Source organism: Aythya fuligula, chromosome 3, assembly GCF_009819795.1.
Source record: "Aythya fuligula isolate bAytFul2 chromosome 3, bAytFul2.pri, whole genome shotgun sequence".
Taxonomy (NCBI): domain Eukaryota; kingdom Metazoa; phylum Chordata; class Aves; order Anseriformes; family Anatidae; genus Aythya; species Aythya fuligula.
In genome coordinates this window covers 34,498,156-34,512,652 of record NC_045561.1, presented here as the reverse complement: position 1 = coordinate 34,512,652, position 14,497 = coordinate 34,498,156, and the positions used below count along the sequence as shown (strand labels likewise).

The following is a 14,497-nucleotide window of genomic DNA, read 5'->3' as shown; positions in this document are numbered from 1 at the left end:
TCTCCTATCTACTCACTTAATCATGTCCTGTGACATGTTCTAGTCACCCTGTCCTAATCTATCTTCTCCTAAGAGTAACTATTACCTTTTGCTATATTTCTTAATTACTCTCTCTCCCCTCTCCACTCAGAGCATGCTTCAGTCTTTTCCATCCAAACAAATAGGCAGACCAAAAGCCCACAAGTTGTCCAATACCTTTGTTTCTCTTTGCCTCCAAACTAATACTTCAATTTCCCGACTCCTTTCCATTTTTACATTATCGAAGGCATGCCAATTATTTTATTGGCGGGAGTTCTCCTTTTTACATATATTCTAGACCTTCCATCAATATACCTCTTTGCATCACACCCTTAATTTTCATTTAATGATAACAGTGAAACTCAGAGCCAGGCCTTTACCCTTGCCCTTCAGAACTACAAAACTGAATTTTACTCCATGACTGTAATCCCCTTGCATCATGTTTTCCTCTCTGCACATACATTCAGAAAGCTATTGCAAAAATCATCTTTTCAGCTGTCATGTAGTTCATGCTGCTGGTGACTGTGCATCCTCCAATAACTCTCCCTTCTTTATTACATTATTTTGCTTGTTTTTAAGGTCCTTGTCTATTCTATAACATTACAGTCATCACAGCTTGATAGGAAAGTTCTATACTTTCCACATTGTTTCCTTTTAATTCCTTCTTTTTTTGCATTGCCTCCTGTCCTAAACTGGATAGCAGAGCTGTTTGGTGCAGGTATATTTCCTCCCTCCCTCCCTTCCTTCCTTTCTTCCTTCCTCTGTCCCTCCCTCCCTTCTTTCCTTCCTTCCCTTCTTTTTCTTTCTCTTCCTTTCTGTCTCTTTCCTTCTTTTCCTTAACTTACACAGAGCCCAACAAAGCTTCTAGTCCATGACTTTGATTTCTAAGTAATATTATAAATCAATGACTGATAATTATGTTTCATAATGTTCTGTTGAAGCTGATGGGACTATAATACTCTTCAAACAAGAGCAAGCATTTAAATGACCATAGAAGGATTTATGTGTTGAGTGGAACTGAACACAAGACTCTGAATTTCTCACCATTTTTTAGATTAAAAAACAAAACAAAACAAAACAAAACAAAAAACCACCAAACTACCCAACAATAACAAACCACAGCCTTTTCTACTCACTGTCACCCAGCACTTTATCTATGCCTTGGTCAGAGATAGATCAACAAGAGGCTTTGGGAGGTTTCATGACATAATAATGAGTAAAAAACCCTATAATGCTAAAGAAAGATGTGAGAGGGAGGTAGATAAATTGTGCAGAAAACATCAGCATTGCATTCGAAGCATGTTAATGTGAGTGTCCTGCTAACACTTATGACATTGTAGTTTGCAACAAAGGATGCAGTTTACCATTTAGAAGGGAGAAGAAAAACAAAACAAACAACAACAAGAGAAAAAAACAGCTTTAACAAAAAGATGTGTCGCTAGTTCAGTCAGAATCCTAAGGATGCTTCAATTTCACCATAGGATATGGAAATAAACAAATACATGTATGCATGTGTGTATGTATATATAGAAGAGCTCAGGAGGATATTTTAAGATTTTCTGTCTTGGCTGAGTCTATCAAGACATACATTTTTAGGAAACATATGCATTTTGCATCAGAACAGCAGTGAAATCTTAAAGTAGTTTCCAACTCTATCTGTAATGCATAAGATGTAGTCCTGTGCCTAAGAAACAGATGGAAACAATAGCCAACAAGAAACATCCCTTCTCTTCTCAAAGGGCTGGACTAGTAGAAGCTGAACAAGGCAATTTACACAGAAAAATTCATTTTTTCAGTACTGAATTCACAAGGAGAAAAAGCAAAGGCTATAGGGTTTGGGGACAATACCTGAAATATTGAAAAATAGTTTTTAATTTAATTTATTTTAATATTTTTTTTTTTTATTCCACTCAGATATAGGTATGTATACTTCTCTATTACCACATCTCTTATAAATAAAGGTTGCACTGTTCCCAGTGGAGCTGATGGAACGTATTCAACTGATATTATACTTAAATTTAGGCCAAGTTTCAGATCTTAAAATTCTGGTCATTTAAGAAAAAAAGGGAAGGGTTTTTGGTCATGTAGAAGATACACATTTGGCACTAATGTTTCCAGGAGCTCGATGATGAGACAAACTCAGACTTTGGCAAGATTTTTGGCCCTTCATCCATTCCAGTTGATCTATGGAAAGATTTTAATGTTCTAGCTTCTAATCAGTATCTCAGCCAAATGGCACGATAGTTGCCAAGAATAAGTGAAGTCCATGAAAAGTAAAACTCTTGAAGAAAAAAAAAAAAAAAGGAAAAAAAAGAAAAGGAAAAAAAAAAGGGACTTAAAAGTTTGGGCTATTATAAAACTTACAAGGCTGTTTATTTGGAAGCATGTGAAGTTGCTAGGTGACATAATGGAACACAAGCCCTTGAACTGACAGCTCCAGTGTATCCTATGGCCTGTATTATTTTTGAATTGGAAGAAAACTACAAGAATGAAAGCAGATGATTAGTTAGGATGCTACAGCTATTAATTCCAAATGCAAAGGTTGAGCTTTTTAAAACACACAATTGCCAGATCCTGTAACTCTAATCTTATACACAGTCATGTAATCATTTCAAGCCCATAGGTTGCTCATGTTCTATGGAGCATTTTCTCAAAAACTGTGACTGAAGAAAGTTCAACCCTTATCTCTAAGATTTAGAATAAATGCAAATGCTGAAAATTCTTCAAGTACTATGTGATTTCCCAGGGAAAACATAAAGCAGATTTTAAATATTCAAAGTTTTTTAGGCCTCCAGCATACAATACAATTTCTAGACCAATACACAGCTGAAATAGTTAGCTGTCATTTTCAGGCTCCATTTTTCAAGACTTCCTCAAAGCTGTAGGAAATAAAAATACTGAAAACAGTTCTTTCTGTCTGGTATCAAAAGGAAGATTTCCTACAACTCTTTCATCTTTGTAACCAGCTCTTTACTGTTTTATCTAATAACAGGCACTTTTCCAAAACTTATTCTCAGTTATGAATTTAACTGAAGATTCCCTACAGCATAAAAATTACAACTGTCTTTCAGGTAGAGCATGCTCCTTTTTACAAGCTCCACACTATCTGCCGACAATGACCTTATACAGAAGAAAGAAACACATTTCTCCCACATATGGAGATATCAGCATGATTAAAATGAACTAAACAGGTTAACTTCCATCAAGTGGCTTGGCAGAAGAGAAAACACTCAAACTGTATTTGGCTGTTCATTCCTAGTATGCTTCTAAAAAGACATTTCAATGATCTTTAAAAAGACTTTTTGGAATAGAAGTTCTTGATTTCACATTCTGTATCAAACCTCTCCAAACATAAGTGATCAGGCAGTCCTCTTTCACAACTTTATCATGCTTCCTCCGGTATTTGAAGGCACCAGTTGAACTAAACACATCTAATTTTCTTTTGTTTTCCCGTGTTTGCATTTACATTATTTCCATTTGTTCTTATGTTTATCTTAGAAGATTTTTTCGCTTTCACAGCAATTCCCCATAGTATATTTCTACACACACATAAAGCGTCTCTGCTTTTCCTTTGCTAAATAGTTTTTTTTTTTTTGTGACAAAGATATTGAAATATTACATAAGATGTCTCCTCACAAAAGTTCACTAATAACTTCCTTACAGTCCAACAATAACCTCTTCCTTAACAAAGTATAGTAGGTAAACCTTTAACTAGTTTCTCACCTATTTTATAATTCTTCCACTGATCTCCAATCTGCTGCATTCAACATACCACATACCTCACTCAAGAAGAAAGTACAGATAATTTTGATGCTCAAATGAATGAGGCAACTTTTGTATTGCTGAAAGATTAGAAAGCGTAGAGAGTGATAAATCTGAGGTGAGAGCCACTGGGCTAAGAAGTCATTCTTGAAAGCAACATATTGATGAGCACGGTACTAAAGCACTGTGCCATTGCTGCAGAAACAGCTTTGTAACAAAAGGGGTACTTTAAAAGTGAACTGTGAGTCCCTTCTGTTATCTCTCTTCTCTTGCTGCACACTGCAAGTGGCCCAGAATTCCTTTTTCCCTTTCAGACATTTGGCTTGTGTTTTTAGGCGGGGACCCATTTAAGTCTAAGAAGGCTCATTGGCTTCCCTGTGCAACCACATCATATTCAGGGTAGTCCTATGCAAACAGACTTGTGTGTCTCTGCATTGTGCCACGAGTTCCCAGTTTACAGCTCAGACTCTGTTTTGAAGAAGGGCACCTAAGCTCTTTGCAGATCAGACTTCGTATTGAAAACAATATAGTCTCATTCACTAAACTCCGTATTTCAGCTACAGCTGCAGACATAAACTAGCTTTCCACATAGCTAACTGCAGTATTTCTCTGTCCACTACCCAGTTAATTCACAATACAGCAAAACTGCTAAATGACACTGTTGACTGTTCCGTTTGCTGTTTTCCAAGAATGCTGCACTCTCCTTTATCCATTTAAATTCTAATTAAATAAATAAATGCAAATCCAGTAGTTTTGGAGCAATGCTGAGATGATACTCACTATTTATTCCATTATCACATTCCAATGTCCTGCATTTCCTTTGCTTTCTATTTAAACACGAACGAATATTTTCGATGTTTTCATTTTTACCCTTTTGACTTCTGTGCTTGACTTCAGTTGGTGATTAGTCCCTTCCCATTTCATTCCCTGAGGGCGCACTACTTATTATATGCTTTCTGGGATACGTGTTCACTCAGGACAAGAAATCTTTCCTCTGGTTTTTCTTATTTGGAATAAAAAGTTCAACATATTTTTACCATATCTGAGTTACAGAAATTTCTATTCTCTTCCACAATGAAGTTCTTGCTCTTGCACTTAATTTAGACCGCTGACTTGGAACCGCTGTGATCTGACCTTTACCACTATGTTCCACCCAAACAGCTCATGTAGTTCGTGTAACTTTTTGGTAACGATTTAGCAGAATAACCGAGTCCTACTGTTACCTCTCCAGAAACTAAGCTCTCACAACAGGCCTTCAACTTTTATGTCCCTTATAGAACCTTTAGCCTAACAATTTTTATATTGCATTAAGTCTCTATTGCATGTAAGTAGGCATTTTTCCCCAATTTCTTTTGCAGGTGTTTATAACCAGCCCTTCCCTGGGCAGCGCCAGGTGGCAGAGGGACACCTGCGGGCGCAGGTGGCAGTGGCAGCTCTGACTGGAAATGGTTGCCGTGCCTGCTCTCCCCGGGGTGCTGCTCGGAGGCTCGGTTCTCTCACAGCCGTGACACCCCCGAGGACAAAGGTTGTGGGGAATGGCTGTTAACGGCCACGCAAGCAGCACAACTCCGCAGACGACAGCCAGCTCGGCTCCCTCCTCCTCCAAGCCCCACGGAGCAAGGGGGCGCCCCGCCGCAGCCCCCCGAAGGTGCGCGATGACGCCCGGCGGGCACCGAGCTCCCCGCAGCGCTGCCCTCCCCGCCGGGCAGGCTGGGTAGCGTGCCGTGGTTACCGTTACTAGGCTGGCGGCGGAGGAGCGATGGTGAAGGAAACCATCCGGGTGTACGCGCGGCTGAAGCCCTTAGGGAGGCGGCAGCAAGCGGGGGTACGAGGGGGAGACGGGGGTGACACTGCCGGGGGTGCCCGTGGCGGTGGCTGGAGAGCGGGCCCGGGACCCCGCAGGCAGCCTCCGGCTGGGCAGGGGGGGAGCTGAGGGGTCGGGAAGGGGGAGGAAGAGCCACCGGCCTGTTCCCTGCAGCCTTGGCGAGTGAATACCATCGCCAAGTGCAGAAACTCTGGAATGTTTTTGTGAGGGTAAGGGGTGGGTTCCCCAGGGAAATCTTTTGGTGTGTGACAGAGTTTACCCGATTAAACGTTGTTCTGAAGGAGGGGAATAAGTAGCACCCGGTACTTGTCTGTCATTGCAAGAAATAATAAAAATAACGGAAGTGTCCCTCAGAAATAGTGCATTCCAATTTGAAATAAGCTCTGTTCCTTCTGTCATAATCTTTTCAAACCTATTCCTCTCTTTTTTTTTTTTTTTTTTTTTTTTTTTTTTTTTTTTTTTTTTTGGAGGGATTTGCATTGGGTGCCATTTTTTGTTTGTGAATAACATCTCCGGTATTGAAGTGGTTTATTAAGCAAGTTACGTAAACATGACTACATTTCTGTTTCTTAGGGTATGGTTTATGTGACAACAAACAGGTCAGTGTTGGTATGTACTTGTTGAATGGTAGCTGAAGGAGAATACATGCAGTAAGGACTCTTCAAGTAGGGAGAATTATTCTACTTTGCTGTAGTACTTTGAAATACTGATTAGCTATAGTACACCTAAAGGCTGTGCTCTTTCATTGCTAAAACTACTTTAATTCACATCCATGCTTACTAGATTTATTCAGTTGATGATGACGAGAAATCCGTGTCCAGTCTGGAGATAATTGTGCCGCATGATTTAGCAGATGGGTTCGTCAATAATAAACGGGAGAAATACAAGTTCAAGTAAGTACAAGCCTTATCTCTGTGTAGGGGTTCAGGTAGACATATAGAATGAGATGAAAAACCTATTCCCCAAATTAAGTTTTAATTAATTTTTAATATAAAGGTATCTTTATACTGCTCCCTCAACAAGAGGAATACTACACCGTATTATGTTCTACAGCTGAATGATTGTGATAATATTTGATGAAGTTGTGTTTTGTTGTGTTTTTTGGTGTGTTTTTTTTTTTTTTTTTCTCATCCATTGCATGTCATTATACATTTGAGTCTGATTTCAAAGATTGCATCTTCATTTATCAGTTCTTCCATTCTTACAGCTTGTTTTGAATTTGCCTTTGAAAACTGAGTGCAAGGCTGTTGTTTTTTTGTGACCTAATGAGTTGGCATAGGCTGGCTAAAGATGTCTTTATGTTAAACACTCTGTTTAAAAACAATGTCTCAAACATAACCAAAACAGTGTAAAAACAAACAACAAAAAACAAAACAAAAAAAAAAAAGCAAAAGAGATTGTTAAAAGAAACAAAACCATCGTACTAGAATGTAAACAATTTTTAGAAACTGAAAATAAGTACCAGTATTATCAAACAAATATATTTTTTATCTTTTTGACAGAAAGCTTAGAGGCAAGATTTTAAAATGCTGCTGGTGGAAAAAAGCTAGATGTATAACTACTTCTAATAAATAGGTTGAGAATGTTTTTTCCAAGTTAAACTTTCCTTTATTTATTTTTTTTCAATATCAAATCAAGAAAATTTGTTGGTTTATACTATTAAAAAAAAAAAAAAAGAGCCACAGATTAATATCTGTAGCTCAGCCTGATGTCACTTTACAATAAATCTGTTCTGCTTGGGAAGTGAGGAACTGTCTTCTCCAACTATATGCAAAACTATCTTAGATTGCAGATGCCCAAGCCAGCTGTAATGAATGCTGATTTTTTTTGTTTAATCTTCATAATTTATTAAAAACCATAGAGATGGGTTTTGAGAAATACTATGACTTATTGTCCTTAAGGCAATACAAAAATGATGCTATGGATTAAGGATTTATGGATTTGTTTTCTCTGTAAAACTCATGTTTGCATACAGTCTGTCCTAGTCAGCTCAAACATTATTCTCTTCTGTTCTTACTTTCTCCTATGGAAATCAAACACCATTTTCCGAATGACTTTCCTAATTAAGGGTTAGCAGGATAGAATATATGCCTCTGTATTTTATGTATCACATGTGTTTGACATGTAGATGCTGCATAATCCCTTGCAGTCCATGTTGCCTTTCTACATACCCAATATCCCTGGGACCTTTCTATATACCCTGTGAAGTTCTAGGTGAATACGCTGTTCCAGATAGGACAGACAACAAAGCAGGGCATGAGCAATACAGGAAGTTCCTGGAGTATGTTCACTCCTAAACTTCATGAAACTTGGTTAAAGAGCCAGTGAGGGTGAGAAGAACTGCTGCACCTTGTATTTCAAATATAGAACTGATCATGGATGTGAAAATCGAGGCTGCAGTGGCAATGGGATAGTGAAACTTAAGATCCTGAGGAGAGCAAGGCAGAAAGCAAAATCATAACTCTGGAAATTGTGAGAGCAAATTTTGGGCTGTTCAGGGACCTGCTTGAAAGAATCCAATGAGACACAGCCCTAGAGAGAAGAGAGGCCCAGGAGAGGCAGCTGTCTTTCAAGGATCACCTTCTTCAGGCTCAAGAACTGTCCATCCCAATGACCAGGAAATGAAGCAGAAGCAGCAGGGAGCCTGTATGGATGCATGCTGAAATGAGCTGAGCTGCTGGGCTCAGAGGGTTGTCATCGGGGGTACAAAGTCCAGGTGGATGCCAGTCATTAGTGGTATTAACTACTAGTTAGTAGTTAATATGGGGGTGCAATGCTATCTGACATCTTTATTAATGACCTGGATGATGGGACCAAGCATACCTTCAGCAAATTTGCATGCAACACCAAACTGAGATGGGTGGCTGATGTACAACCTGGTTGTGCTGCTGTTCAGAAGAACATTGAGTGGCCGGAGAAATGAGCCACTAGGAATCTCATGAAGTTCAGCAAAGGGAAATGTTGAGTCCCGCTCCTGGAGAGGAAGAAACATGTTCACTAGTACAGGCTTGTAGTTGACTGGATGGAAATCAGACTTGCAGAAAAGTACCTAGATTGCTGTTTCCAATTTTGAGTCCCAGGAAAGGGACACAAAGATCACTAAAGGACCAGAGCATCTGATGTATAACAAGAGGCTGAAATTGCTAGAAGAAAAGTTGAAGGGACTCATCAATCTCATCAGGGAAAGTAAAGAAGGTGGAGCTGTATGCTTCCTAGTGGCGCCTGGTAACAAGGTGAGGGTTAACGGGCACAAACTGAAGTATGGGAAATTCCATTCAAGCATAAGAAAAAAAACTTCTCTTACTGTGGGGGTAAGCAAATACTGCCATGGGTTGCCTGGATATATTGTGGAGTCTACGTATATAGAGATAACTATACCTGACAGGACAGAATCTTGCTCTAGTTGACCCTCCTTTGAGCAGGGGAATTGTAGAAGATGAGCTCTTGTGACATCAAATATTCTATGATTCTGTAAGGCTACTGCAGATATTTTGTATAGGAATTGGAGGAATAAAAAAAATGAGTTAAGTATTTCCTTGTGATGATTACAGTAAGTATGCAACAGAAAGAAGGAACAAGTTATGAGAGAATTTGGACATGGCTACGCTGGTGGGACACTCTATTTAATTGTAGTGTAATCTATTTATCCAGGTTTCAGTGTGGTGCCAGTTACAAACACTGATTCTCTTGATAGATCTAAATTACAGATATTTTTTTTCTAAGCCACATCATTTTATCAGAGGATTTTATTGTGTAGTTCTTGTCAATGCAGCACTGTGTACAGCCTATTTATAAACAATAGTACAACAGCATGCTTTGGGTAAGACTACAGGGAAAACATTGTACTAAGTTATGTAAGCCTCATGATGTAAACATTGACTGTTACAAACACAAACAAAAATGTATGAATCAAGCAGTGTTTTTAGATTCTGAGCAATTATTATTTGATTAATATTTTCAGATTTCAGAAAATTTTTGATCAAGAGGCAAAACAAGATGTGGTTTTTGACAGCATTGCCAGACCAGTGGCAGAATGGTATGTTGTTCTTGCGAGTGATCAGGGTAACACAGGGTCAAAAATCGCTTTCACTGTATGACTTAGAGGAGAGCTATCAAGTGTTTGATTCATTGTTGTAAAAATGTATTGATAATTTAATTTTTCTAAATACTGACATATCTGAATCTGGGAGATTGTATGTGTGATAAGGTTTCATCATAAAATCCTAGAGTAGTACTGCTGCTGTTTTCTCCTGTTGCATAGGCATAGCAATTCATGTCTAGTTAGTTCTTGTCTATAATATAAACTCACTGTATTACATTAGTTTAAAAAAAAAATAAATAAAAAAATAAAAATAAATTCTATATGGTTCCATTAGTTACAGAATGGTTAGTATTGGAAGGGATCCTTGGAGGATGTTTGGCTCAACTCCCAAAAGGGGAAAGCCTAAAAAAAATAACCTCCCTGTTTCATTAAGTAGATACACCCAAGAACCAGCATCTGTGGTGGTATTTTCAATTTTTGCTCATTATTACAGTCCTAATGTATAAGGCCATGGTTTTTGCAGTATATATTTTCTCTTCCATGTTATAATCAAACAATGCTTGTATTTCAGAGTTCGCAAAGGCAAGTGTTTAAAACTGATGTAGAAGGTTTCCTTACTCATTGTGTGGATTGAATGCTACTCTCAAGCAGGTGGATTTTCTAATGTGCCACTCTCTGTATTCACCTAAGGTCCATACTGCTGAAGTCAGTACTAGTTTTCTGCTTTAGGAAAACAGACATCCTCAATTTGATACTTAGGTCTTTCTCATGTTGTTCCCTGGGTGTAAAAATATGCTTAACTCTTTATAATTTTGTTTTCCTGTTGATTTTTTTTTTCAAATGCTTGTTTTTCCCTCAATTTTCTGCTTAAAATTCCCACATAAAACAGGAAGGGAATTGACAGTGAAAATGAAGGGCCAGTGAAACTGAATCTTCACTAGAATAAGATAAATACACTTTTTTTTTTTTGTATTCTTTCATGGAAAATGTATTTCTTTGCATACCTGACTATACCTTGTATAGTTTTTGGTTAACACATTTACTTAAAATATTTATGGCTTTAACAATGACTGAAGGTAAAAACGTTTATATCTTGTATAATTGTGCTTGGAAAGAGAACTGTTAAAACTCCTTGTTGCACACTATAGATTGAATTATCCTCATTAAAACTCATAGTATCAAAGCTAGCTAGTAACAGACACTTTTTAGAGACATTATTTATTTATTTATTTGGAATGGTTCACTAGAATATGGAAGAGTTTTCCAGCTGTAGTTCACCTGTGTAGTGCTCCAACAAACATGAATTTGTGGTGTTTTCCTTTATTTCAGTGTTGACAGATATGGGATTTCTATTCATCTATTTGATTCATTATGTAGACTTTAATTTTTTTTTGTAGACTCTAAATACATAAATACTACTGAATTAATCATGCGTAGGCATAAAATTATGTCCAAACAGCTGTCTTTATCTTTAACGCTAAAGTTGATTACACATTCTTAACTGAATCAAGAAAATGTTGACATCTCTGAAGGTTAAGGTGTTAAGGCTAACATTCAAAATAACGTGTTTGTTGTTACTGATAATGTTGAAGGAAAACGCTACTTGTGTTTTTAGGTTATACTTGAAGTATATTCCTGTTTCTCATCCTTTACCTTCATTTTTTTACCCTTATTTAGGCAAAAATATATATTTGGAAATGTCTTTGTAGTCATGATGTTCCTTCCCTAATGGAGTCCTTAATTGTTGCTGAAATGTATTTTACTCTATAGTAAATGACTCAATTTTCCTTTCCATTGAGAGGACAATGAGAATCATTCTGTTACTTTGATAGACCAGACTTCCATAACAAAATTGTCATTCTTTCTTATTTCTTTCTAAGTTGATATTCTCTTCCAGGGAAAAACTGTTGAAAATACATTCATTTTGGATGTTGGAGTTACTTTAAGCAAATACTTTTTGTCTGCGTATTGCCAGGGAAAAGTAGCAGGAAAGTATCAATGAAATAGTTCAGTGACATTTTGAGGCTCTTCGCCATGCATGCTTACAGTGATGAGAAAACTCATTTACACACTTGAATGCTCAGAAAAGAAATCTTGGGCATGGCTTAAACTAGAAACAGCAATACAGTGTCCAGGACTCTAAAATCTTTCTAGTTTGTTCTTGGATGGATGAAAACTGGATGCAACTTTTTTCTTTCCCCTCCCTTTTAAATTTGCTTTCTTTGATGTTGGGCCACTACTTTTCTCTCTAAATCCAGTTACATTGTCATCCCGCCTGTGGTTTCACAGAGGCACCAGACATTAGTTCATTTAATTTACTTTTTCAGTCAAAAGTGGCTGTCTCTGTTAACCATTATAAGCATGTGATTTGCTTTATTTTTTTATTATTATTATTCTATTTTGCTAATGCTTGAGTCATCTCTTATTTGGTTTCATTTTTTCCTTCTTCCTGTTCTTTCCTTTTCATTTTAAATTTGTATTCTTGATTTATTTATTTTTTTGTGCAGAGCCAACTTTAAGAGGCAGAACTAGCTCTTCGACTTTCTCAAAAGATGAGGAAATAAATAACATCCTTTTATAGTTTGCTAACAGTTAAGCATTGCTCTAGTTCAACAACAGAACCAAGTTTCTCATAGTGCTTCAAATATCATGATGATGAATACAATCAAATTATGTGGAAAATCTTAGTGCTTTTCAGTTTTGTTTTCAGTTCTGATGTGACTGATAATTTGTGTTGGCTTATTAAAGAATAATATCAAAATATTTCTTTTTAGGCATAATCATAGAAATTAGAGACAGCCAAAATATTTCTAGCCCAATAGTAGTCACCTATGTTGTGTTTTTAGAAGTCTTACAGCTTCCATGATAATGTTCTTGTTGCTGCACATTGAAGTTTCTTGTGGTGTTCTATATTTATCTTAAGAACTGCTGTTTGTATATACAACCTATTTCCCTTTACTCTGTTTTTTCCATTCTGCTGCTTATTCATACAGAAAATGCAGTAAAAATATAATGTTTTTTATGCAAAATAATGTTGACTATATTTTGTAATGCATTTCTTAGCAGTTTTAGAAAATACTTTACCAGTAATTTAAAATGTTTGGAAAACATTTGAATTGCTAGATTGTCTTGAAATGCAAAGCCACAGAGTATAAACCAAACCAGGACATTACTATCTATACTAAGTATGCTTATAGAATTTTCTCCTTTGTTTTTCTGTTATTATAATTTTCCTTTCTTCGTGTGTAAGTCTGTGAATAAAATAATATAACAAAAGTATTTGGACTTGCTGTTCTTTTTTGCCCCTTCTCTCTCTAACACCTCAGGGATTTATGTTTTACTAGGTAATCAAGGAAAATAATCTCTCTGCAAGTTTCTTCAAATTAATGGAACTTCAGTCAGTAAAGAGGATGCTAATTTACTCTCAAACTATACGTTACTTTTGACTGTCTAATTCAGACTAATGCTGGATTTGTTTTACTTTCACAGACTTCAGTAGGGTTTTATATTAATAATCACTCTGTAATTTGAACTCTTAGATGAGAAATTCCTTGAAACGTGAAATCTGACTGAATTTACAAGATTTTTCAATATATAATTTATTTTTTCCAAATGAAATGTTTCTGTATAAATTGTGGCCTCTTGTATTGAATGTAACAGAGTACAAGAAATACAAAGATTCTTAGATAATGTAGGCTCTTATTTCTGAGTTTTTATGGTTCTTCATTACTTTTAAAGCTAATTATTTGGGACAGTTAAAAAGCCATATATTTGCATCTTTTTATGGCAATGGGAACATTTTCTTTATGTTTCTAATAGAAGCCCTTTTCATATATGGTACCTTAATGTGAATTTCACTTAGCAAAGAGAATGTGGAATTAGTGGGGGTATTCCTTTGATATTATGTAGACTGCAGACTATTTCATGCTTCCAAATCTGATGCAATTTGTAGTCTTGTAATGTGGACCTTATATTGGATGTGGACACATGCAACATGTCAGATATTTAAAACAGCTTGTACTCTTACAACTAATGGTATTGAAACTATCTTCAGGAATAAATCAAAATATAATTGCAGGAAATGTGTAATAGGAGAGCAAAAAGTAAAAGAGGCATAATTATTTATTATGTAATAGCCAGAAATTGCCATCAAATTGGATATTCATTGTTTTGCATCAGGAAACTTAGTGATATTTTCTTCTGAATAAATTTAAACTTCAAAAAAAAGTATAGGACTCATTCTTTTGAGGGGTCAAATTATGCACTTTTTTTTTTTTTTTAATGAGACTTGAAGTAGATAATAGCTTCCCTACCTATATCTCCTGGTGCTTCACTGGGGTCATAGTGCATCTTCTAAGGAACATAATTCAGACTAAACTTTCTTATTTGGATTCATCTTACCTAAGCAAGATTTTGAAATGCCTATATACATTAATTCATCTATGTCCCTGTCCCACCAAACTGTATTCTGATACACAGTCTTCTCCCATATGAAATTTCTTCTACTGGAAATGCTAATGCTCCCTTACAAGAAGGGTGAAGTATTTTATTTCCACTCTCAGTTGCATCAGTTTGAGTTATTTCAAGTCTCTGACTAGTCTTAATTATAAGCAAGGAATGAGAGAAAGAAAGTTAAGTCGTCTCAGAAAAGAGCAATTTGTGTGGGCTGTCTATATTTCAAGGCTGTATTTGAAAATACTGGCAAATAAAAATAGCATCATCAGTAATATACATTCACTTCACTTCTTTCTTGTGTAGTGCTTTTCCACATTACTGCCTACTAGATTTTTATAGATATATGCATTAAAAAAGGTGTCTTGCATTAATAAGTGTCTTCAGAATAGATGCAA

At 36.5% G+C, this 14,497-nt stretch overlaps 1 protein-coding gene across 4 annotated transcripts in view; it reads left to right on the top strand.

Moving 5' to 3' along the window:
- The first annotated feature begins 5,518 nt into the window (after positions 1-5,518).
- Positions 5,519-14,497, top strand: part of KIF6 (kinesin family member 6) — a 174,559-nt gene continuing 165,580 nt past the window's right edge. For 2 of the 4 annotated variants that reach the window (XM_032183488.1, XM_032183486.1), the window contains exons 1-3: positions 5,519-5,605; positions 6,389-6,498; positions 9,567-9,641. In XM_032183488.1, coding sequence (XP_032039379.1) covers positions 5,540-5,605; positions 6,389-6,498; positions 9,567-9,641 — 251 coding nt within the window. In that variant the 5' untranslated portion in view covers positions 5,519-5,539. Of the gene's footprint in view, positions 5,606-6,388; positions 6,499-9,566; positions 9,642-14,497 lie in introns of those variants that run through there. The other 2 variants (XM_032183487.1, XM_032183489.1) reach the window with 2 other exon arrangements.